At 32.8% G+C, this 26,436-nt stretch overlaps 2 protein-coding genes across 3 annotated transcripts in view; one reads left to right on the plus strand and one right to left on the minus strand.

Moving 5' to 3' along the window:
- Window positions 1-16,851, minus strand: part of LOC111050612 (KICSTOR complex protein SZT2) — a gene marked incomplete at its 3' end in the record, with an annotated part of 112,577 nt that extends 95,726 nt beyond the window's left edge. Inside the window, 8 exon segments of the mRNA XM_039441409.1 lie at window positions 2,208-2,263; window positions 2,835-2,968; window positions 4,211-4,357; window positions 8,364-8,456; window positions 10,083-10,160; window positions 12,560-12,739; window positions 13,622-13,750; window positions 16,616-16,851. Of these exon segments, the coding sequence (XP_039297343.1) occupies window positions 2,208-2,263; window positions 2,835-2,968; window positions 4,211-4,357; window positions 8,364-8,456; window positions 10,083-10,160; window positions 12,560-12,739; window positions 13,622-13,750; window positions 16,616-16,648 (850 nt within the window).
- Window positions 16,852-16,854: 3 nt separating this feature from the next.
- Window positions 16,855-25,827, plus strand: LOC111050499 (molybdate-anion transporter). 2 transcript variants are annotated; one of them, XM_022336841.2, is made up of 2 exons: window positions 16,855-17,224; window positions 21,262-25,827. In XM_022336841.2, exon 2 carries the CDS (start codon window positions 21,425-21,427, stop codon window positions 22,850-22,852), a length of 1,428 nt encoding a protein of 475 aa, XP_022192533.1. In that variant the 5' UTR covers window positions 16,855-17,224; window positions 21,262-21,424; the 3' UTR covers window positions 22,853-25,827. The 2 variants fall into 2 exon arrangements, with proteins under 2 accessions (XP_022192533.1, XP_022192540.1); XM_022336848.2 differs by having other exon boundaries at window positions 17,145-17,384.
- Window positions 25,828-26,436: the final 609 nt, after the last annotated feature.

Genomic DNA, 26,436 nt, shown 5'->3' on the forward strand with positions numbered 1-26,436 from the left:
GGTTAAGTTCTAGACTTAACGGAGCAAACACAATTCAGCTATTGTTTTGGAGTAGATGAATAGCCAAATAAATTTAATGGAATACCGAAATTATTTGAATTAGTCCATCTAAATTCATAATTTATATTGAATGAAAAAGACTAAGAAATTGTCAAAAAACCACTGATTTAAATCAGAAATCAGTGGTTTTTTGACAATTTCTTAGTCTTTTTCATTCAATATGAATAATTACCACAATATCAACTTCTCAACTACACAAAAAGTCATAATTTATAGTTTGCAAGTTTATTTTGGAATAAAGTTCTTCATAATATTATTCGTGAAAAACTAACCTTATTTTACGACTGTGACATCATAACCTAGAAATGTTCAAGTAAAATAATACAAGGATTGCCTTGGAATGACCATCATCACATCTCCCAATGTGAATATTATTAATCAATGGCATATTAACATAATAATAATAATTATTATTCAAGTTTTTTCAAAACAAATACGTTTTCCAACTCAATAGGTAGGTAGCATACTAACATTTTTATTCCAAAATCAATGGCAAGGATCAATGATAAAAATAGCTTAACACTTAACGTAAAATGAAATGTTTATTTTTTTATTCATGTGTCAAAAGGTTAGGTTTTGCTTTGAATTTATAGATCTAAACAAAACAAAGAAATCGAAACGTATTTTCACAAAATAATTGTTACAAAACAAAACAGTTTGGAGAACATTTGAATCATCCCGCTGCAATCAGCTGTTTTGCTATAGGCCTGATGCCAACAATACAACAGCAAAATATTGAGAATCTCCCTCATGTTTACTGCGTTAAAGTCCTGGACTCAAATAAGTCGAGAACTCAATAGACCCCAGAGTTTAGAATGTAAACCCGTGACTCAGAAAGTTAATTTAGACCCGAGAGCTTATTTTAGTCGTGGACTCTGTAAGTCCAGAACTTATAGATCCCGAGCTCGGAAACCGGCTCTTAATGGCTCAGAAAGACTCGAGTTCACACACACTGTCTGTGTACGACCCTCCAAATAAGATTTAAATAATTTTAGAGCTTTATCACGGACAACAAGAAATTATAATTTATTTAGTAGAATGTGTGATCAACGACATCAAATCCCTTAAACCAGTTACACACACACATCGATTTTTGGAAGTTGAATTCTACCAGATTAAACGGAACTTGACAAACATCTATTTGACATCATTTCTTCAATCAAATAGAATTTATAAGGACGCCACAAAAATTGATGTGTGTTTAACTATAGCTTTACTCAGATCATATAGAATAGATCGTGTGTATTTTTCATATTAAAGGCATCCTCAAACACGGTTACAACTGACTGCACACCTTTCATCATTGACTTCAAACCCAGTAACCAAAAATTACAGCCTTAGGATATTAACTACATAGCAAAGAAATTGAGGATATCTGAAAACTAGGCTATAGCATACAGAATAGATAGCATAAGAAGATATCCCATGTTTATGATCCAAATTTCAAGCCGATTTTTGTTGACTCAAAGCCGATTACTATCGATTTCTGTCACTGCTTTGTTGGGAGTGTAAGATTGTAAGAACGGCACAGTATGAGAGACTACCAGCCTCCCATATCTTCACCAAAAACAACTACTATAGTGCAGTCCACGTTATAATGACAGTATTTGATCAACTTTGGTTTTGCTATCCTTGTCTATCATTCGACAAAGCCGGTGGTTCTATCCTTTTCTAGGTCCACAACAATGCCAATTATGTTTTTGACAGTGTAGAAATATAATTAATTAATGCGGAGAATCGGCATCGCTATTCTTCTATCTTCATCTACTGCCATTATAACGTGGACCTCACTATAGGACTATCGGCATGAGTTAACAATGGCATTTGGAACATAATCGCCCTATTCCTATAACATCTTCTTATGCTATCTGACGGCCAAAAATCAATGTATATGAAACTGACTTAAGGTACAGGTATAACAAGCATAGCATCAGCTGATGAAAAATGAAATGCGCGTGTTCGTGGCGCTCAAGTCTGTACGAAGCTTCAAAATTGCAAGGAAAATATTGACATATCAAGAAGTCATAAACTTGTATACAAATCACTCAGAAAATTGGGATAAAAATAAAATAATGATATTATTGTTCAATGAAGAACATAAATGATAATAACTAGAGATCAGAATAAGAATGAATGACGAAACTCACTAGGACAACTGCTTGGAGGTAGAAGTCGCAACGCTAACATCCCATACCGCGATTTACTCAAAATTATTCAAATTTTCAAATTAATTGGATTAATTTAATTTTTAATTTGAATAAATTATCGATTATTAATTTTGATGGATTTCAGCCATCATTTTACCCATTATCAACCACTTTTCATATTCAATGGTAACTGTAGGAAAAAATTGATGTGAAATACGTGCACAAAGTTCCTCTGCTGCGCTCAAGAAACCATTCGGCCCTCGCCTACGGCTCGTGCGTAAACGTTTCTTTCGGTGCAGCAAACTGTCACTTTGCGCACTAGTTGCACAAATAACTATTCCACTATTAATTCAAATTTGAATTAAAAAGCAAATTGAATTTCAGAGTCCAGTCTGACCGACAGGTCGAAACGTCGTGACTGCTAAAAAGTAAGTGTTTCAATTCGAAGATATGTTTTGTATAGTTTTAATTAAAGCAAAATAAAAAAACTGTTGGAAAAAAATGAAAATATCCAGTACAGTACCCTTTTCATCAATTCCATATTATTTCATGGCTTTGAAAAGCCGTCAAAGATTTTGAAATGTCATCACAATTTCACTTTAAGCTTCTTCTTCTTCTCTGCGGTACATATTCCTGTCATTTTCAGAAAGCACCAGCACAAATTGCAATAATGAAAGTGCGACCACGTGGCCCACTTCAGAAAACACGCGATCAGCTGAAATCAGGAATGCTTGTATTTCCCATTTTCTTCCAATGGTAAACTGATCGAAATTCATCAAAACATGTCAGCAGGTAAAAACAAACAGGTTTGTTTCTACATGCCGCCGGTAATCACATGCCAATGTAAAGGCAAATACCCATTTATATTTATATTTTTGTTTATATTTGCTGTTTATATTTTCTGCATTCCATTCCTATTTGGAAATGGCTCTCATGTTTTGAAACACGATATGCATCAATAAAATATAAAAAATACAGCACTGGATGATAATTTTATTTCATTTCAACTATTGTTAAATTTGAAATGACGGAGCAGCAAAAAGTGTTGTTTTTCTCCCTGAGGGAAAAGTTTGAAGCCCGAGACGAAGCCGACGGCAACAATTTTCCTGATGGAGAAAAAACATTTTTCACTCGTGATATACACAACATTTTTCCTCCACCTACATTTTTATAAGAACTGCAAATAAAATAATTTTTAAAAACGTACGTGACCAAACAATGTGTTACAACATAAACTAAAAAGTAAACAGCTGGGCTGGCTTGTAATCACAGTTCTCCGCCGACTGCGCTATGCGCTATAAAGTTGTAACAATGGCCGCCACAACTACAACTATGATTAAGTTCCCGTTTCAAATTTGATTAGTTAATAAGAAATATTCGTTGGCTGGTATTTTGAATAGCATGGAATATAAAAAAATATTTATACATTTTTAGTATAGTGATATGGAGTTTGTAATAATTTTAGCAAACAAACATATATTTCATATGTTGATCAAATCTGGTTGAGGTATTTAATTTAGTTGGCTCAATGACTGACTACTCTATATGCTTCCTCATCTGAGCTTAGACCTTCTAACCTATTACAATGTAAGTTTTTAAAATAGAGATGCTTCCCATGTTATTTAAATGGAGTCACTTTTCCTCCCTAGGGAGTTTTTCTGTTTTTTACTACCGAGAGTGAAAAAGTGATACTTTAGTATTATGTTTCAGGGAGTAAAGTAAGTACTTTAGACAGTAGGTGAAGGAAATAGTTATTTGTATATCTAGAGTGAAAATTACTTTTTTATTTGTTCCTTCGAGTAAAACTAGACAAAATATTGCTGCTTGATCACTCACTGTTACCTCCAGTTTTATTGAGCTCGTGCCACATGTAACGTACCAGCTCTAAATTTGCGCAACAGCTCTACAGTCAAAACGCCCCTTCATCATTATTAATGTTACTGCAGAGTCTGACCCTACCATTAATGTGATTAAAATAGAGAGATTGAATAAATTCAACCAACCTGTCTCTGTCTAACTTCGGCTAATTGATCATGTACGAGACCTGACACATGGGCAATATTGTCTTCCAGTAATTGTAGTTGCTTCTCAATCGCTGACAAAAATTCGACAACATTCACTTTGGTCAATTTCCATCCTTGCACAAGAACCTGAATGTAGAAAATTGAAAATACAAAATCACTCAATTGGAACCAAATTATTTATTTATCACATTGTGTACAAATACTTGACATGAGGAAAGGCACAAAAGTAAATTATATTTCGATTTCAAATGGTTTAAGAAATAATTGGGAATAATGCAAATCATAAAACTAAAAAATGATTGATAAGACAATATTAATGAACGCTCATCACAATGATCCATATGCATAAAACCAAAGCATATGCTCATGAGCATGAGCATGGAGCATAAGAGTTTGCTCATGAGCATTAGTTAGAAGTATAAGCATTCGCTCATTTTTATATGAATAAGCTTTACCTTATGCTCATGAACTCTGGAGCAAATGCTCACGTATTTTAACGATTTTTCATCAGCTGATTCGCCTTTGTGGCCTTATTTTGTTTTTATAGATCACGTAAGCGCTAAATATGCAAGTAGGAGACACCGCTTGTGTTTGCGTCGTCTGCTCTGTTTTCTATTTATGAATTGAGTTTTAGGTTAGTTGAGTGTAGAATTTTGAAAATAATAGCATGAAAAATGTCATCTCTATAATAATCTTCAGCATAATCTTATAATCTCAAAAGCCTTCTTATAATCGTCTACACTCTCATCTTCTTAAATGCCTATTTTGTGATGGCTATTTTTATATCAGATTTGTATTTATTCTTTTGTAGGAATAATGGTGATATATATTATGGTTGAATCTAAAAAGAGTTTTATTGTTCTTGACTATTGGTTGTGATCGTATCTGGTATAGTTCCCTCTTTCTCACACGAATCAGTTGAGCCATTTTACTATGAGCAAAAGGTGAAAAGCTGCTCTAGACTATTTTTTAACACTAAAGTAAGTCAAAACAAACACGAAAACACTAAGATCAGTCAGTATCAGTACAATGAAAAAAATATGAATCACATAAAACGATTCCAATCTATTCTAAAATAGTCATGTACGGTATACAAACATTCATCAGTTAATACGGCTTTCAGTATTTTTTTAAATTGTGTGCATGTGAGTACTTTCAAGTGGTCAGGTGTAGAGTTATATAATTTGATAGATGTGAAGTGCCAGTTTCTTTGTGATTTAGTATGACTGTACAACGGAATTCTAAGTTTGTGTCTATTTCTTGTATTTAAACTATGGAAGCTATTAGAATCATACTTATTCAAATTGTCTTGTACATAACATAATAATTTTAAGACATATAACGACGGCAACGTCAGGATACCTAGGTGAATGAAATAAGGTCTACAATGTGCATTATATGGTAGCTTGCATATTATTCTTATTGCCTTCTTTTGAAGAGCAAAAATTGATTTGGCATTCACACTGTTTGCCCAAAGCATTATTCCGTAAGAAAGGAGACTGTAGATTTGTACTTAATAAATATTCACCAGTACAGACACATCCACAGTTACACAAAGTCTCCGTAACATATACAATCATTTGGCCATCCTACCTGACAAATAGTCAATGTGTGCATCCCACGACAGACATACGTCAATAAAAACACCTAAAAACTTCAATGGAGTCTCACCGTTAACTTTTCTGTAGCAAAGTTAATGTCCGCGGATTTACCATCATTGAGAGAAAGATTATTTGCTGCACACCAGTCTTTTAGAACCAAATAACTTTGATTCTTCTCACTTTCAAGACCTTTCTTGGAGGGGTAATTTATTTCTGGGGCCATCCAGACCAGGTCTAGTAATACCCTATACTGTCATATCTAATCCGAAACATTCAAATATATTCAATAAATCTTTTTTAAAACAATCGTTACCAATAAAATTCACATTAAAATCACCACATATGACTAGACTATATCCATTCTTAAACACTGAACTCAACACATTATAAAAACAAGATAACAAATTTTTAAAATAATTAATATTTCTATTATATGGTCTATAGACCGACAAGATTATAATTTTACCCCTAATAAGTTCTACTGCTGAAATTTCACATTCTATTTCAATTGACATGACTTTCATATGTTCATGTTCCCTGAATTCCAAATGATCAGCAACTGCACCACACCTAGATTAGCTCTGCAAAAACCGAGGCAGTTTTAAAGCCTGGCAAATAAGTGAATTCCAACTCTGTATCTTTTATCCAATGCTCAGCAATTGTAAGTACCCTGATATTGTATTTCTTGCAAATTAAAGCTAAATAATCAAATTGGTTACATATACCCTGAATATTCCAGAAAAAGCAATTAAGTTTGTTGAGCCCCTTTTCAGCCGTTGATTCAAATGTTTGACAATCCACAACCACACCAGTATCAGCCACCCAATCAGTCAATAGCATAGTTTCGAAATTCATCCCTGACTCATACATTTTCAGCAGATAAATTATCTTTGTCAGGAGCTAATAGTTTAAATTATCAGAAATTGGAGATTGTCCACAACTGGAACTTCATTTAGCACAGGTTGGTCACCACTTGTAAAGTGAACGGGCGTCCTCTTGGGTGATGGAAGGGGCTCAGCAGGATAGGGTTGTATGATAGGAGAACTGATCATGCAGGAATTGGCTTCCTTCATTGTCACTTCAGTACTTAAGGATGCATGGCCATCTCCAAAAAAGTCTCTCACATATCCTGCCAGGTCAACCTCTTAAAACAATCTCAATAGGATTAATCTCTCTGGTATGTTTTTTCTAAGCTTAACAGTATTTCTAGGCAGGATAAAATCTCCAACCTCAATAGAATTTGGCTCAAAATTAATTTCTTCATCATTGAACATTGATGAAATTCTTTCAGACTCTTTTTCTAACAATTTTATTATTTCATTCTTTGAAGCCATCTCCAATTGTAATGTGTGAAGTTCTTCCTCCATGATTTTCAACTTTGAAGCACAAATCACATTCTCAGCCTGCTTCTCATTAAACAATGAATCTTCGACTATCAGAGTTCTTGTTTCTCTCTCCATTTTCAACTTTTCCATTAAACACTCATTTTCAAAATTCACGTCGTTCAGTATATTTTTCAGATCGGAATTAACCTTCAATAAAGCGTCATAGTTATTTTAAAGTGAGGTGATTATGGGAATAAAATCTATAACTGCTTCGTTGGAGAATTTATTACAGATTTCAACTAGCGTTGCATGTAGATCAATGTCAATTACTTCTTTGTTAATGAGGCCCTCTCTCAAACTATCAATCTCTTCATCCATTCCTTGAATCTGATTATTTCGTCTAGCTCGGGTACACATCACTCTATTCGAAGACATATTAAAGATGGAGTCAGTGTTCTTGGGAATAGATATATGTAAGGAAAAGGATAAGGGAGCGCCAAGTGGGCAATCAAGACAGAAGAGGAGAGGGAAGCCCCTGAGTCAGGATATGTAAGGATTTATTTAGTCTTTTTAATTAAAAAAAACCCGCCTGATAAAACGCAATATTGAGATCGAAATCCAAGTCAGTAGAGTACCATGGTTAAAGGTAAACAAGCAACAGTTGAACAGCTGTAGAGTACCGGTCTTTTGACAGTTATAAGAGAGATAACACTATCAAACTTCTTCGTTATCGACGTCACTATCCAGTCCTTGTGTCGACAGATGACAGTTAGATTCAGTAGCTGTTTACTGATAGCACTGATCTCAGGTAAATACCGGTAGCTAGAAATGGCCGAAAATCGCTAAGACGGTGTGAAAAGTTTGTGAGCTTCACTTGGATATTGGTATATTCTACTTACAGTTGGTGACTCATAGATATTATCAGCAGGTACACTAGAACTTTATAAATCACTTGAATATAACTAGCAACTCAATTACCAACCTCAACTACTTGGAAATTAATAAAAAATACGCACTAACAAATTCAAGCAACAACTAGCAAATGTTAATGCTAATGCTAAAGCTAATTTTATCGAGATCACTTTCCCCAAAAATTAGATATTTAAACTCACAACTGAAAATAAATTAATCAAGTGACATTGAACAAGAATTGTTCTTGTAGCTTACCGTAAGTTTGTTCACCTGTTGAAACAGGTAATCATTTACCTGCTGTGCAGGAGTGGTGAAAAATGGAGTATGTACTATCACAGTCGCGAACACTATCGGCTCAAAATATCTTGTGGATCCAGGAATACGGAACTGAAAACAAGAGGAAATTCATGATTCAACACAGTTTCAATTTTCATTTATTCTTACAATACGTACACCAACAAAATGATAGGGAGAGGAAGAGTAAGGTAACCTTGTGCTATTCCTCTTTCAAATTTAGATAAGGTTACACATAGTCCGAAATAGGTTAGGTCTTGTAGTTCTTCACTTCACAAAATTTTCGGTCCTTAAATATTTTTACAAAGCGGATTTTCAAATTTAAATGCATTAAAACCAAACATTGAAGAAATATTTCACACTTTTATCACTAAAATAGGAAATATTCGCACATTGAAGAAATAACTTTGAAGGAGGACCGAAAAAACAAGTATCTGTATTTGTTCATACTTCGAATTTTAATGAAAAGGAAAAAACAATTGCATAAATTAATAAAACTCAACTTTTCCTCAGATAAATAAAATCCAGTTTATTATTTTAAATAACTACATTTTCTACGGAGCAGTTCCAATACTATCGTTATCACTTTCCAATACTTAAATTATGACGAAGCAGTCTGATCAAAATTGAAATATTGAGAAGTGATCATTAACAAGCAGTTCGTAATGGAAAGTGAAATTTAAGAGTATTATCATTATCCTATGATATGAAAAAGGATAATAATTATATTTATGCACACCTCTTACTAATGAATAACATACAGAATAAATCTGATGAACATCCGTATTTTAATGTCACCAAATTCTGAATAATCATTTTATTAACATGCTTAGTCTGTATGTTACTAATGATTTCATCATGGCTAACTATAAATTACTCAATAGAACAAAAAAAGAACAATTTCTAGTTTGCCATGATTTTATCAATCCAAAATCGTGATTTAATTGTAATAACCTTCATTATCATCCAGTAAACAGCTAGGGCTAGTAAATTTTTCATTTGTGGTTGAATATACGAGAATTTTAGAATCTAATACTGTAAGTTAGTAAGCCCAGCTTCACTATCCCTATCATTATAATTTGGTGATTTTACAGAAATAAACAAAAATAAACTTGTCTAATAAAATTACTACTGAAATGGTAAAGATGCGGACTTCAATGTTGGGCGTATTTTTTATACTGTTATGGAATGATTTATTCGTGAATGGCTTGAGTATATAAATGGTAAGTATTGGACAAATATTTGCAACTTTGATGCTTCTATCTCTGATGAGAAACTTTCAATTTTTGATGAATTATTAATTTTGGACGATGATGGTAGAAAGCTCAAGATGAAATAGAAACATAGCTTTACGAAAAAGAATCACACGGACTATCGGCTTGAGTTAACAGTGAAATTTGCAACATAAACGCTCTAAATCATGTAATATCTTATCTCTATGAGAGTATCATGGAAGTAGTGTTCATACAGAAAGTTATACATAATTTCACAAGTAGTTTGCAAAGAAGGTGATGGTGCTTCTACGTCTCCGAAGATATCTTCTTTATTTCTATTTTATTCATTTTAAAAGAAGATTTGTACAAAAATTGTTTCAAGAATGTGCAAGGATTTTAGGAACGATGTTTGCAGATAGTGTCTACAGCATCCCATATTCAACCAGTAAATATAAGGATAGTTTATAATTGATATTGACTTTAGACAATAGTGAAAACAACTTACAGAATTGATGAAGCCCTCCACACTTCTCCTGAGTGAAATAAGAATTTCATCAATCATCACACGACCCCGTTGGATATCCTGCAATAAAAGATGATTTTGGTATCTCCGCTCGATTCATAAATAAAATTTCAAATTCTAAATATAAACTCTACACAACTAAAAGCACACAGATGAAAAGAATAACAAATGAGAATTTCTCTTTACTATATTAACAAATGCGATATTTGAAGCTTCAATAAACTTTAACCGGAACTTGGGTTCAAATACCACCATGCATGCATGTCATCTCATTACCCACATTCAAGTAAGAAGCACAACTTGATTTACCGACAATCATTAATTTATTTATTTATCCTGAAGTTATTAACTAAGGTGAATTGATTAATCATTTGAAGAGATTGATATGCTTTTTAACTGAAGACACATACGTTTCTTACTGAAGCTCATTTTAACATTCGGTTTATTGAAGTTAAAAGCCAAATTTTTTTAGTTGAAATGATGACTACATGTAAACGAAGTGGAAAAATCACAAGGAAATGTTTTATTACAATATTTGATAGCTGCGCTATCACAGCGAAATTTTCCAATCATTAACTTTTCTTAAATCTACCCTCCTGTGAATCAATTCCTTTTCTAAAAAGTAGGAATTTTATTATTGTTTGATCTCATGAAAACTGCTGGATTTGGCTGTCCTAGTTCAAATTCTATCTTTATTTTTTGTGATTAAGTTTCTATTTCATGAATGTTATTCAAGATATGTATATATTCAAGTTATTCAACATATATGTATCATACAAGACTTTTCATCTTCTGTTTTTTATTATCAACGATGAATTGTTCAATTTGTTGCTTGTATGGAAATGCAATGGGCTTATCAAGACTGGATGAGAATAAATCAATCTATCTATCAGGGAACGATTTCTAAAATTGAAATATTGAAATGAGATATCAACAGCTATCATCAGTTAGTGGACTTTCACCGGTTACAAATATTGTCATGGAAAAGAATACTGTAGCTATGTAACGAATTCTAGTAGTCCTAGAAACGAAGTCCTATTTCGTTGAAACTTTCTCTTTTGAGTAAAGCAATAAATATTTACAATGATAAACTATCATATGAACTCGATCTTGAAATATCTATTAACTGCGGAGATGATTTGGAATGGATTTATTAAGATTATAGTTATATTGAATTCTAGTACCCATAAGATAATCTAGGATGTAAGTATTAGACTACAGTGAGGTCCACGTTATAATGGCAGTGGAGAAAGATAGAAGAACAGCGATGCCAATTCTCTGCCTTGCCACTGCCTTCTATAGAGGATAGCTGATACCGGTGTATCTCAAGTAGGCCTAATATCAACTGTTCATTCCAATAAAATATATTTTTACGTCAAGAAAATATAGCTTTCAATGATAAAATAATAATTTTCCATATTTGAGATTGAATATTTTGTCAATTTATTATATTTCTACACTGTTGAAAAACTAACGAAGCTACTCTGCTTTTTCGGATGATAGACAAGGCTATAGTGACGTCCACGTTATAATGGCAGTGTAGGATTGACAATACTGTTGCTGTCCTTTTCTATCATACAACAAAACACATAGCGCTTTCTCTCTCTAGCTTTGCAATGTTGTCTGTTTTCCAGAATATTTTATTTTTACTTTTGAGAGTGACTGTACAAAAGTAGACAAAGAATTCTCAGTAGCCATTTTTTTTATTCTATCAAAATACTTTAGTACACAAGTTGTATAATTAATTTAAAATGTATTTTTGAATCAATTAAATAATTTTTAGACATTACCGTATGAGAAACACAAATTAAAATGACATTTTAAAAGTAGATAACTGACCATCCTAGACTTCATCCATGCTTCAGTTAGCCTACACGTATAGGTTAGACCTACTCGTACCGGTATAAATAATATTGAAAGGTTATTTCAGAATTATTTCCATTGAAATTACTTATTTTTAATAGTCTAGTATTTCTATTTTTATCTTATTTTTAAAAGAAATTGGAATAGAATACCTACCAAATAACTTAATTTCTGTTGTTTTGAGATTCAGATTGGTGTATCACAGCTTTTTAAAATAGCCGCTATTTCAGGTTTGTATAAAAAAATTCTGATCTCAGTTATGGAAGCAAATTTTTGAATCAAATTATGAAAAAATATATATTATTGATTGATTTGACATTGAATTGATTATTTTATCAAGGAAATGATAATTATTATTAGATCAAATTTAATGGGATGAATTGAGTAACAGCTGTGTACACTCAGTGGCAAAATGGAGAGACTTGGCAACGTTTTTCTCCTATCTTTCTTCACTGCCATTATAACGTGGACCACACTATAGCAACACCAATGTTACACTAATACTGCCATTATAACGTGAACCCCACTATAATGAAAACGACCAAATAAAAACTAGTTAATTAGAAACTACATGGAACAAATTAATTAGTGCTCACCACAGTTGAGATAGAAGGGCTCATATCTAAACAAAAAACAGCACTATACGACTCACTAAGACATATAATTTCAGTTGCAGAAGTGACTAAATAATGGTAAAGGTGACTAGATTCGTAGTTCCATTCTGACGGTGGGTCCAGTGGAACGATTGATAAAACAATCACTTCTTCTCCATGTTTCTGAAAATAAAAAGAAAGGCATTCAGATAGGCATTCAAATACTCAAGTTTTAAACAAATTTCTGACGGGACACGCCGTTTCATCAAAAAATCTATTTTGTTTGTATTTTGAGTATCGTTACTACTTCTCAGTAAATAAAATAGGGCAGCCTGTTGATAATGAAGAATTAAAGCTCCACTCAAGGTGCACTTCAAACCTAGGAAATTGTGATTGTCCCACTATAAAAAAGTCACTAATATTAAATAATTGGGAATCATAATAGATGATCATCTAAAGTGGGATTTTTTTCAAATCAAATTAATTTTTTTTTACCATAGTAAAAATAATACAATGAAAATAATAATCCTTAATACAAAGTTGACAAAAACACATTGATCAATATTTAAATATACACGAAAAATAACTTTGTCAAAACAAAATAACATGTTTGGATGTACATATTAAGTACGTCTGTAGAAGAATTATATTTATCTTACAAATTCTACCAAATAAATATAATTCTAAATAAAAAAAATTTAGAATTGGTATATCATTCTTTAGTTAAATCAATTCTGCAGTATGGCATAGCTGTTGGGGGGGGGGGGTTGCTTCTTCAACTTTCGGGGTTTTACAACTGTAAAAAAAATTACAATTATTATTACAGTTGATTAATTTACCGGTAGCTTGATAGTTTGAAATTGTCTAATTCTCTTAGTTATTTTCTATTATGGAGTTGGAATATTATTACAAAATTTCTTTAAATAAATTAAGTTTATCAGAGATTGACAATGGTGTAATAACCGAAACCGGTCTTTCTAATTATCAATAAATCAGTGGTTTTTTGACAATTTCTTAGTCTTTTTCATTCAATAAATTAAGATGATTCGAATGAATTATTCTCACCTGTATAGGATCATCGACAGTAACTGTAGAATTAATATGTTCTAAGAACCACTGTAACCTGACGTTTCTCGATACATGGTAGTCTTTCTTCATAAGCAGATAAACTTGCCCTGCAATTAAGTCGTAGCCCTGAAAATAAAATATCAAAACTAGTGCAGATTGAAATTGTAACTGAGTAGCTATAAAAAGAATATGTGCAAATATTTATCTTTCTTGAACCTACCATCATTTTAATGAGTGTGGAAATGAATAATTTTCTCTCACTAAATGAACGGCATCAATTTCTTTCTAATAAAGGAAATTTTGTATTGTCGCACAAGGTTGGTAGCCCCTTCTCAATCAGTATAGCCTACACATGGCAATGCGAGTTGATCATCCTTGAGGAATGTAACATTGTATGTAGATTCCAGTCATCTTATGAACACAGTGGACCATATGAATAAAGTTGAGCATTTGCTTATTATTCTAGAATATGGAGCATTTGCTTCATTTTCTATGAATAAACGTGAGCAAAACCTTTTGCTCATGCTTATCAAAAAAATAGTTTGAGCATTTGCTCAAAAGTAAAAGCTTTTGCTCAAAATTGTATGAATAAACTAGAGCATTTGCTCAACTTTTGAAGCAAATGCTTCAAAAAAGGTGAGTAGTCTAGAGCAGCTTATCACTTTTTGCTCATTGTAAAATGGCTCAACTAATTCGTATGAGGAAACTATACCAGATACGATCACAACCATGATATATATATCACCATTATTCCTACAAAAGAATAAATACAAAAGCTACCTGTTATAAAGATAGCCATCACAAAATAGGAAATAGGCATTTAAGAAGATGAGAGTGTAGACGATTATAAGAAGGCTATTGATATTATAAGAATATGCTCAATATTATTATAGGGATGACATTTTTTCAAGCTATTATTTCAAAATTCTAAACTCAACTAACCTAAAACTCTATTCATGAATAGAAAAAAGAGCAGACGACGCAAACACAAGCGGTGTACCCTATTTGCATATTTAGCGCTTCCGTGAGCTATAAAAACAAACCAAGGCTACAAAAGCGAATCAGCTGATGAAAAATCTCTAAAATATGTGAGCATTTGCTCCAGAGTTCAGGATCATAAGGTAAGAGTAAAAGGTAAAGCTTATTCATATAAAAATGAGCAAATGCTTTTGCTTCTACCTTTTGCTCATGAGCAAAACCTTATGCTCCATGCTCTTGCTCATGAGCATTTGCTCTGGTTTTATTCATATGGGCCATTGTCCTTGATGTGACTGTAGAGGTTCCTCAAGGATCAGTCCTTGGCCCTTTTCTGTTTCTAGTCTTTGTAAATGATTTTAGTAAAAATGTTTCTGTCTTTTCAATATTATATGCAGATGATACCACTCTGGTACATAAGGACGTTGATATAAAAACTATTCAGGATACGCTTGGAGTGGCTATGGCTATGGATGAGTCAGAGGTGTGGTTCAATGCCAACTTACTTAACGCATAGAGAAACGATAGCATAAGTAGATATCCCATGGTATAGGGCGTTTATGTCGCAACTTTTACTGTTATCCCAAGCCGATAGCACAGTATACATACAGTATGGAAACTTGACTAGTACCCTGACGCTAAAATCCGCCATCTTGTTAGGAAGTGCCGTATTGTAATATTGATAGTATTGTAGTTTGATGTACATTGTAGTATTGATGGTAGGTTCGGATCACTTTAATGATCCGGATCAATTTATCTCGTTCAGTGCCACGAGCCAATCAGAAGACCAGGATTGGAACTTCCCAATGTCACGTAACGAGTTTAGTATTGGCGTCATGTAAAAAGCATTGGTTAGATAGGCGTTTGATTACAAGTTTCCATTCTGTACCTATTCTGTGCCGATAATTCACGTAGTTCTTTCCTATGCAGCTGTGTGACGCTGGTAGTCTCTCAAATTGTGCCGTTCATACACTATCGCCCACAACAAAACAGTCAAAATTGACAATAGTCGACAGTAATCGGCTTGAGATAACAGTAAAAGCTGCGACATAAAAGCCCTATACCATGGGATATCTACTTACGCTATTGTTTCTCTATGCTTAAGGTTAATGAGAGAAAATAATATTTTCTCTCAGCTATGTAAGTAGGCCTACTGGTAATCTGAATTTGAATGATGATGCTTTCCAGCCTGTAAAGTTACTAGGAATGTAGTTGAGTGGAATTGATAGTAAACTCAGCTGGGAGAATCACCTAGTGAATTTATGTAAAAAGCTTTCTAGAGTAACATTTCTCTTACGATGACTAAAATACTGTGTAAACCTAGATGTAATTAAAATTATATACTTTGGTCTGTTCCATTCACACTTGATTTATGGAGTATAACTGTGAGGCAACTCATCTTCTTCAAAAAAAGTTATTATATGGCTCAAGAAAGCACTTGAAATAGAATGAATCTTGTAGAGGAATTTTTGTTGAACACAAAATTATGACCTTACCTTGTTTGTATACATATTATAATTTAATCTCCGTAGAGAAAAATCTGTCTAATTTAAATAAAAATATTTCTGTACATTCACATTACACTAGGCATAGGGATGATATAACTAGACCTACAGTTAGATTGACTAAAACTCTAAAAAGTCATAGGTAACTACAAATTCGCATGTTTAATTTACTACCAGATAATGTTAAATTGTTACTAGTGCAAACGTTTTGTATTGCTGTTGATAAATGGCTCACGTCTGAAGCTTTCTATTCTGTTTATGAGTACCTGGAATATTTCAATGTGTATGTGTAAATTTGATCGTTTTTATAGTCTGCCTTGTGATCACAAGGCCCTCGTGATATTTTACCTATTGCTTACATTTTGTAATGTTGTTTTATGGCCAAAAAAATCTTGATTCTTGATACTTGTTTCTTTGATCACAGCATAAAATAATATTCATTGGAAGTTTTATGAGTGAACTAACTATTTTCCATTATTATTGTAGCTAAAACCAAAAAATCTCAGCTTACCTTAGCTTGGACTTTATCCTCTTCAACAGCCATGCTGTATAAATAGATTTTACATGATCAGTATTGTTTTCAGACCAGAAACAGACATTTCCTAATTCAAGATGGTATTATCAATAAATCATTATATAACTGAACGAGGATCTGATATTTACATATTTGCATAACTATAAAAAAATCAACTCTATTAAATGCGTACTTAACCTTGCTAACTTGTTCGGTACGGTCCTATACTTCAAAATAGTCTACTAACAACAACGCAACAATGGCTGCTGTTTTTCATCTGATGAACAGCTGACTAGTGGGTGCAGCTGGAGAGTATAAAATGTAATTGTTTGGAATAATTACAGAATTATATATTATTCATGAAAAATCATAATTATATATCATATGTGTAATTATAGAATTACATTCTATGCTCTCTGTAAATTATTCTGTGTGTAGCCTATAAGCTTCGGTTTCGGTGAAGCCTGCCCAGCATCAGCTTCCTGTCGAATCACTCCCCGTTCCCCACTCCATCATTAATTGGCTTGCTAACGCTAACCTTGCTTTGGTTTGCTGTGCAGTGTGCGTTCACACTGAATCTTCTCTTATTTTTATTAATTTGACATGGTAAGTTTGATTGCATTATCTTTATGAAATTCAAGTAAAAATATCAACCAATATGCTTCTGATTGCTTTATTTTCAACTCAGTCTCCATCCAATTCTTTGCCTATAAAAATTATTGTACGTTCACGCTGTACCTTCTCTTCTTTTAATTAATTTGACATGGTAAGTTTGAATGCATTATCTTTATGAAATTCAAGTGAATAATTACTATGCTTCTGATTTCTTTATTTCTAATTTAGTCTGCATCCAATTCTTAGCCTATACTACAAATTATTGTACGTTTAGGTACCTACCGGTTAGGTAGGTTTTTAATGTTATTCTTTATTCAGTTTAAAGGTTAACAGTTGGTTTCACTGTCTTAATCTTGAAAATTATCTTGAATTCATATAATTCACAAAGTTGAGGTAGGTTTTCGATTGTGCAAGACCGTGTTGGGCTCAAACAAAATGGCCGACCCAAGACCCAACTACTTTTGAATCATAGGAGCGTTTTTGTTTATGCAAATTTTTCACTGCAGGTCAAAAAATATTACGCGTTCAATGTGGCAGCACTCCTCGAGAAGCCATTCGCAGGGAATTCTTACCTCAAATATATATCAAGTACAAGATAGTTCTATAATAGTCTAAAAGTATAGGAGAGGAATAGATGCGTGAAGGGTAAAACCAGGGGAATCATAGCACTACGGTCGGTGATTCCGTCCCTGGGAGTAGCCTGGCCTTAGGATGTGCACGGTCAGGTGAAAGCTCCAGACTATGGGTGGTCATCTGGACTCTAGGAGTAGCTGGGCACAGTGAAATCTCTGGCAGAGTTTCGGGGTTCAGAATATGGTAATCAAGGGTGATGCCCCTGCCTCTGGTAGTAGCAGAAATAAACTGGACTGAGGGATTCATGGGCTTGTCTCTGGAAGTGGCATCATAGTATGTTGAAGAACCCCCCTCCCCTCATTGGTCCTTTTACCTTTTTCATCCATTACCCACACTTGTGAGATCAATGGCGTCATTTCACAATGAAAGTCAGAAACAACAAAACCACTAATTTATCAAGATGGAAGTGATCAAGATAAAGCACACTTAGTTAACATCTAAGGCCTTGCTCTTTCACTTACTGACAAGTTAGCCAACCACTAATTTATCAAGATGGAAGTGATCAAGATAAAGCACACTTAGTTAACATCTAAGGCCTTGCTCTTTCACTTACTGGTAAGTTAGCCAGATAGTATTTGAGACAGGTCATCGTCTAAAAATTCCTGTACATAATAATAAGCCCTGGCTCTCAAAAAACCGGTCACAACCGTCTCGAACTTGCTGGTGTCCAACTGCTTCACTCCTGCAGGTAGCCTGTTGAAGTAGCGGAGAGCTGCACTCCTGTAGCATTCCCGCGATCTCTGGAGGCGCACCCTGGGTATGTCAAACAGCACTCGATGTCTGGTGTTATGGTAATGTACATCAGTCCGAGTCAACAAATTTTGTTGATTCTTCTTGATATACATGAGGCAGAGAAGTAGGAAGTGGCTGACCACTGTTAGGATACCCAGCCTAACAAAAATGGGCTTGCAATGTGCATGATGTTCGCTTGCAGTTATAATCCTAGCAGCCCGTTTTTGCAGCTTAAGTATGTCCACAACCTTGGCTGAATGACCCCACATAGACCATAGGAGATATGGCAGTGGAAAAGTCCCTCTTTTCGAAATGCTTGCGTCCCCTCTTGGGCGCCCCCTAAGAAAGTGATGCATGTATTTAAATGGAACGAAATATGACGCTCCACTATAAGGCCACCATTTAAATACATGCTCAATATTCAACACTCTCAATATCAATTCTAGGGGAATTTATTACAGTTTCCAAAAAATAACTAATTTGGTTACTTTTTCAAATTTAAACGGATTCCCTAGAATTGATATTCTGAGGAATCAAATTTATCATGAGGTAAACAGCTAACTTCAATAACCTTGATGCAATATGTACTGTTTATGTGTCATTGGTCCGGAGTGTGTTGGAATATTGCTCTGTGATTTGGAACCCTTATACTGATTTGTGTACTCATGGTCTTGAGGTACTTCAGAATAAGTTTTTGAGGTTTCTCTATTGCAAGCGCTTCGGCCAATCCTGTCCTTTGGGTTTTCCTACAGACCGTTTGAGAGGTACCTTTCACTTTGTATCATTGATTTTCGTGCATTGTCTGTTAAGGGGTCGATTTTCTTCTCCTTCGCTGCTCTCATTGATCAGGTTCCATGCTCCTGCGTTCAATTCCAGAGATCATCCCACCTTTGATATTATCAGAAGTAGAACGGTCAGTGGTTACAATGCTCTCCTGTTTAGGTCTCTTCGATTATACAATAGGCTTAATAATGCATTAGATTTTTTTGATTCAGACAGTGTGTTCAGGCGGGACTTGAATAAGATTTATGTTTGTTGAATTTTGTCTATTTTATTCATTTTTTCTTTCCTATGTATTATTCCATAATATATTAGTGTTTTTATCTAAAAGTTTCATATTTGCAATGTTTCCATAATTCTCTTTTCTTTGTTTCTTTTTTCTTTTCTTCTTGAATTCTTCAGTATTAGTTACATACGTCTTTCTTCTTCTTTTTTCTGCTATACTATAAGTTTCATATTTGCAAGGTTTTCTACTATTTTTTTTTGTATCTTGTTTTTTTTTTCTAAAACTTAATAGTATATTAGTTAAGTTATTTTATTTTCATTTTAATGTATTGTTTTTCAAATTGTATGCTCAATGTGTGTTATGAGGGCAATAATGGGATTCAGTTCCTGGTGCCCTCAAATATGTAGATTTTCAAATAAATAAATATCTTGGAGCATGTATGCTCAAAATATCATGAATTTATTTACTACCAATTTGGAAATGAATCTTCCACAAGATTTTAACTTTTCACATCTCAAAATGTTAAAATATATTCCTTATGAATTTATTGCATTTCAGTAACTTGATAGTATCCAAATCGAAATATTTTTTATAAAAATGTCACTAGTAAAACGTTTCCAAAAGTGATGTGCACAACATTAATTCTTGCTGTGCAGACAACATTTTATCTTGCACATTTCTACTTGCATATTTTCTACGTTGGCATAATTTCCAAAGGAACAATTTGTCTTTAATATTATTGAATCTATATTTTTATCGGCTACAGATTTTTTTTCAATTGTTGTATGTGTTTATAATAATTTTTATATGTACCTAAGTTTGTAAACTACAACAGTAGACGGTCACCCTCTTCTTTTCTTGTACTGTAGCTATTGTATTGACTCCTCCTTTAAGAACACAGGCCTGGTTGCACAAAAGCCGGTTAAATTTTAACCGTACCGTAATTAGTTTCACGAGAACCAATCAGAGAAGGTCTTTTTGATAGGACGGCTTCTCTGATTGGTTCTCTTGGATTTAATCACGATTAAAATTTAACCGGTTTTTGTGCAGCCAGCACACAGACCTGTTCCATATCTTAGTTCCATTACTCCAGAGGAGTAATTTTCTGAAGAATGTATTGTAATATGTTCTTATTTGTAAAATAACACCATAGTTCCATTTTTATTTTTTATCATAAAATAATTCAAAAACAATTAGCTTCAATGTTCACATCATTTTCAAGTTTTAAAAATAAATTGTTGTTTCAATTGAACAAATATACTCTTTAAGTATTTATAAAATAGAATTTTAAAGGGTACTATCCCTTTAAAATTAATAAAATAAGAATACAAATTGTATTTATGAAAAATACAAGAAGGTAGCCCTGAATTCATACAATTTAAAAAACTCTAAGTAATTTTCCTCAGCAGCTACCCTTTCCCATCAACTGATTTATTTGAGATTTTTTAGTACTGTATTAAATTTTTTTCGAAAATTGGGTTATGATTCTTCATATGGGTGATGTTTAGTATATTATTTTTTATCAAGTTTAGAATATGTTATCTTTCTGAAAATTAAATTAATTTGAATATATTGCTATTTGATGTCTATTATTCTTGAATATATTGAGATTCAGCGACAACAGATATAGTGATACGCATCTTCATCCTTGTTACAGGTCTAGCTGTACATCGCAGAAGCAACCGCAAAACACGTTGACCCAGTTAGCTTCATCATTCCTGTGAAAAACTGAACAATATTAGCACCTAGGTAATTGTATCGATTTTTTGATAAGGAAATTTGTGATATTTTTCAATCCGTGGCTGTATAAGCTAATCGTCATGTTGTACTTGGGAACAATAGCAGTTTTACTGCTCATAACTGCAGCCCTTATGATTAAAATGGAATCTGCCAACTCTGCCGAGAAGGATAATACTGATTACAGAAGACTGCAAACCATATTTTTGTTGGCCTTTCAGTTAGCAAGTTTTTCAGACTGGCTACAAGGGCCATATATTTACGAACTATATCACGACTACGGCTACGACGAGGACATGATTGCCGTCCTCTACATAACTGGATTTGCTTCGAGCTCTCTGTTTGGAACACTTGTTGGCTATCTTGCTGACAAATTCGGACGAAAACCACTGTGCATGGCGTACGGCATTCTCTACTCGATATGCTGTCTGACCAAGCTGTCAGCTAACTTCTACGTGCTGATGATCGGGAGGGTCTTCGGCGGAATATCGACGTCCATCTTGTTCAGTGCATTCGAAGCGTGGTATGTGAACGAACACGTCAATTTCTTCAATTTGCCCGACGAGTGGCTGCACCTGACATTCAGCAAAGCAAATATCTTTTCAGGGCTGCTGGCTATTGTAGCCGGCTTCGTGGCCGATTCTCTCGTCAAATTGCTGAATCTTAGCTCAGTGGCTCCCTTTATTGCCGCCATTCCCTTCCTACTTATTTCATCCTACTGCATCTTTTCAATGTGGACAGAGCACACTCATGCTGATAGTGAAGATGATGACCAATGCTTTGTTCTCTCCTCCTTGAAATACATGTTCTGTGAGGATAGAATGCTTCTGCTTCTTGGCTTCATCCAGTCCGCTTTTGAATCTGTCATGTATATTTTCATATTTTCATGGACACCAGTTCTCTCAAGTCTGAAACCGCCTTTGGGTTTGGTCTTTGCAATTTTCATGATGGCTTACATGTTGGGATCCAGATTCTACAATTTGTTCACAACCAAGCGTTTCCGGCCAGAATTACTGTTATTATTAACATGCGAGTTCGCTCTGTTATGTTTTGTTATCATCACGTTACTGTCCTTGTGTATTTATTTTCTAGACTGGCAAGATGTCAAAATATCTACTATCATATGCTACATATGTTTTATACTTTATGAAGTCTCTATTGGCATGTACTATCCCGTTATTGGGTACTTGAGAGGCCGCGTTATCCAGGAAAAATACCGAACCAGTGTTACGAATTGGTTCAGATTCCCAATGAACGTATTCACTTGTCTTGTTTTGGTAGCTTCTTTTGGATCTCAATCTGATAATGGTAAAGGATTTGTACACGGCAAAAAATTCCCCATAATTTTTAGTACTTGCTCGATCCTTCTCTTTGCAATGACAGTTGCTTGCGCTATCTTTTGTCGAAAATTCTCTCAGAGGTATCACGTTAAACCAGTTGTGGCCATGGAAAACATGGATCCCATGGCGACCTTGAAAAGTATAAAGCGATCCGATTCTATTGAGTTTTAATGGAATAGTATGAAAGAATGGTGTTACATCAAAATTGACCTTGAGAAGTATGAAGATTCTTATTCAATTGTAGGAATAGTAAGAAAGAACGGTGTTAAATGAAAACTTTGAATGTAACATTCATTCACTTGTTGTAAATAATATTTTTTAATCGTATATTGTTGTTGAAAATTCATATATATTATTCGAGCTGATTGAGGGTGGTGATTTCTGATATATGTGATAAAATATTGTGAAGGCTGAAGATGTTGAAAAACCTGCTGATTTTAAATACTCGGATGGAAGTACCTAGTGTTTTAGGTGCCTATCAATATTGTGGTACCATTCATTTGATAGAAATGTGTTGGCAGTTATAATTGAAGAAGCCTATCCCGTGCCTGAAGTTTATGTAAAATAAGAGTTCTGTAAAAGCAGTATCTAAGCCAGAGTTTTTTAATAATTGTATTGTATGACAAGTTTTACTCAATTTCGTGAACAGTATGGATTTGTAAGTTGCCAGAAGTTAACTTAAACCAGAAGTGTTTTATGTGTTATGAGTAAAATCTTGATTTATATATATTTATCTTTTCAAGTCGTTATTGCAACTGTGATAGTACTTACGTTTTAGTATGTATTTATTTATAATCACTAATCATTTCTAGGATTTGCTGAGTTTTTGTAATCATCTCCATATGTTACAGATTGATTTAGGTTTCCATATTAAGGCAGCTACTGAAAAAAACTAATATTCAAAGAACATGAAAGTCTCGACAGCATGTTGATACTTGTTCAATTCAGTTGATTTGTGGAGATCTTTTAAATATAGTTTTTTTAATGTTCTGGTCTTAGCATTATTCAGAAAAAAAGGTTTGATTTGATATATACTGGAGATTCCAGTTGGTCAACTGATAATTTGAAATTTATTTTGATTTTATCATTATTTTACTGATTAGTACTAGGCTACTTTATTCGTTCCTATTATTTTCATTATTTTATTTACAATTGAATATTGAGATAAGTTCATTGTCCAATTAATTATTTATTTTTTACTGATTAATTATACCTTATGTGTTATTTTATCCGTTCCTTTTATTTTAATGTTAGTATTTGAAAGTTTTTTATTGAGATGAGTTCATTGTCTAATTACTTTTTTATTGTATTCTTCATTCAGCTGTTTTATATATACTGTAGTTAATTATTCATAAAGTGATTTTTCTTTATGTGATAGAACGTGATTGTCGTGAAGAGTGCGTTCATAACGTTATAAATGGCTGTCCATGTCTAAATAGTTGGACATGATCATTTTATTTTTAAGAGAATTTTATAAAAATTGAGTATTTTCTATTTCAGTATTATATCTGTGTGCCAAAAAGCTTCTATTTTTAGTACTTGAACACTTGAAAATGTTTGAGTTTGTATTAACTTTGTTTTAAAAGTGGCAATATAAACACATTCTAGTACTATGTATTATGTAATTAGATTATTTTCATTCAATGAATGTGCACTTTTAATATTATATTTATTCGCATCTCTAAGATGGTATATCAAGATCGTTCTAAGATCTTTCTCAGTAAGATTAACTTGCTTGTTTAAATAATCGAAATTTTTATCATGACTTTTTGTACTTTATTAATGTTCGAAGTTTGTAGTACCTAAGAATTATTTTGCTTTTTTATTCCATTTTTGTATTATATTATTAAGGTTGTGTAAAATAAAATAAACTAATAAAATTGAATATCAAATTGAAAAAGTTTCATCTGGAAAACATTTTTTTCCGATCATTACTTTTTTAGATATGAGCGCCTAAAGTTCAAATTTTTGGGACAGAACATTTCAAATTCAGTAAGAGATAGGTCCATGAGATTCAGAGGATAAATTCTTCACGGTATTGTTGATTAAATAGAACCAAAACTTTCTGAAAACATCATTTTTGGGAAAGTTATTTAATTTACCAAAAATAACTCAACTAAAAGTTATTTTTGGAAATTTTTAGTTAATTGAATAACTTTCTCAAAAATTGATATTTTTAGAAAATTTTTGTTTTATTCAATCAACAATACCTAGAAGAATATTTATCCTCTAAATCGCATGGATTTATCTCTTACCAAATTTGAAATGTTCTGTCCCAAAAATTTAAACTATAGGCGCTCATATCTCAAAAAGTAATGATCGGGGAAAAATGTTTTCCTGAGAAAACTTTGAAATATATCACTAATAGAAAGTTTATTTTTATCCTTTGCACAGCCTTAACTATTGCTCTCTTGATTCAATAGTGATTAACAAATTAGCAGGATTATTATTAAACCCTGTCTTTCATTGGATCAATTCACGCTGAAAATCAAAAATACTATTCACAATTTGTTACTATTGCTAGTCCCAAATTCCTCATAACTAAATATCAGTTCCTAATATTATTTTTAAGTTGAATAATTCTTAAAGTAAGATTCTTAATGTAATTCATTATTTGAGGTACCGTAGCGATAAAGCACAATGTTTTATCCTAGAATGAAATGAAATAATTTGACTAAGCTAAATGCGTAATACTGTACAAGCAATAAAGTTTTACATTAAGAGAAGTAGTAATTGTTCATTATGAAACAGTCTACTCAAATAATCAGAATCAATCTTGTTTCTCGTTGTTGTAATTTATAGCGATTTATTTATCTAAAATCTTTCAAGAAGTGAATTTATTTATGAATAACTTACCTAGAAGAATGTTTACGGTCTTACAAACTTTTGAATACTATCCATCAAAGTACATAAATATTCAATTTCAATTAAATGTTATTTTTAAGTAAGTTTAAGTTCTTTTAAACCATACAGTTAGCCAACGTTTTAAAATGTTTGATTTTTAACTTGTGCTTTTCCGATGTGAAGATGGATTGTTGATAAAAAGGCTGTTTTTCAAGTTAATAGTTATATTTTTGTAATTTTATAAGTTGTTTTATATTATCTACGATTTTAATTGGACTTTATATGTGTTTTGTAAAATCTCGTGAGAGTTGTCCATTAAATATTTATTGAAGTGTACTGTTTTTCTAATTTATCAAAAACCTTATGTTATTCTCACATTTTTTAGAACATTGTGTGATACTCGATAATAATGATTTAATATCAAATAAAAAAATCAAATAGGTAATTTATTAGATAATATCACACAGTGATAAGATAATATCACTAACTGAAATTATTATTGGAATGCTTTACACAAAGTAAAATATTTATTTTTGTGAACAATTTTACTATGATGTGTTTCATACAGTATGATGTATAAAATATTACTATTATTTTATATGATCAACAAAACTGCAGCAGAATTTTATATTATTGAAAAAGATATTATTTTGTCCGGAAGTACTTCATTCAATTACATGATAATTATTCATTAATATGAATAAAATGTTTATTGTAATTTAATTGATTGAATATTATTGTTTTTGTTTATAACAATTCATTTTCACTTCAACAGCAGTTTATAATCTTTTTGTGGGATTGTGTCCACATTTTTTGTGTGTGGGATTGGAACCCACTACTTCCAGCTACAGTTTATTCCAACCACTTTGGTTTACCAGATAGTATTTTTTAATAAGAAAGGTGTTGAACTT

The sequence above is a fragment of the Nilaparvata lugens genome, chromosome X, assembly GCF_014356525.2.
Source record: "Nilaparvata lugens isolate BPH chromosome X, ASM1435652v1, whole genome shotgun sequence".
In the NCBI taxonomy this organism is placed as follows: Eukaryota; Metazoa; Arthropoda; class Insecta; order Hemiptera; family Delphacidae; genus Nilaparvata; species Nilaparvata lugens.

Coding starts and splice junctions, on each gene's coding strand:
- LOC111050499 (XM_022336841.2), top strand. CDS start 21,425: ATGTTGTACTTGGGAACAATAGCAGTTTTACTGCTCATAACTGCAGCC.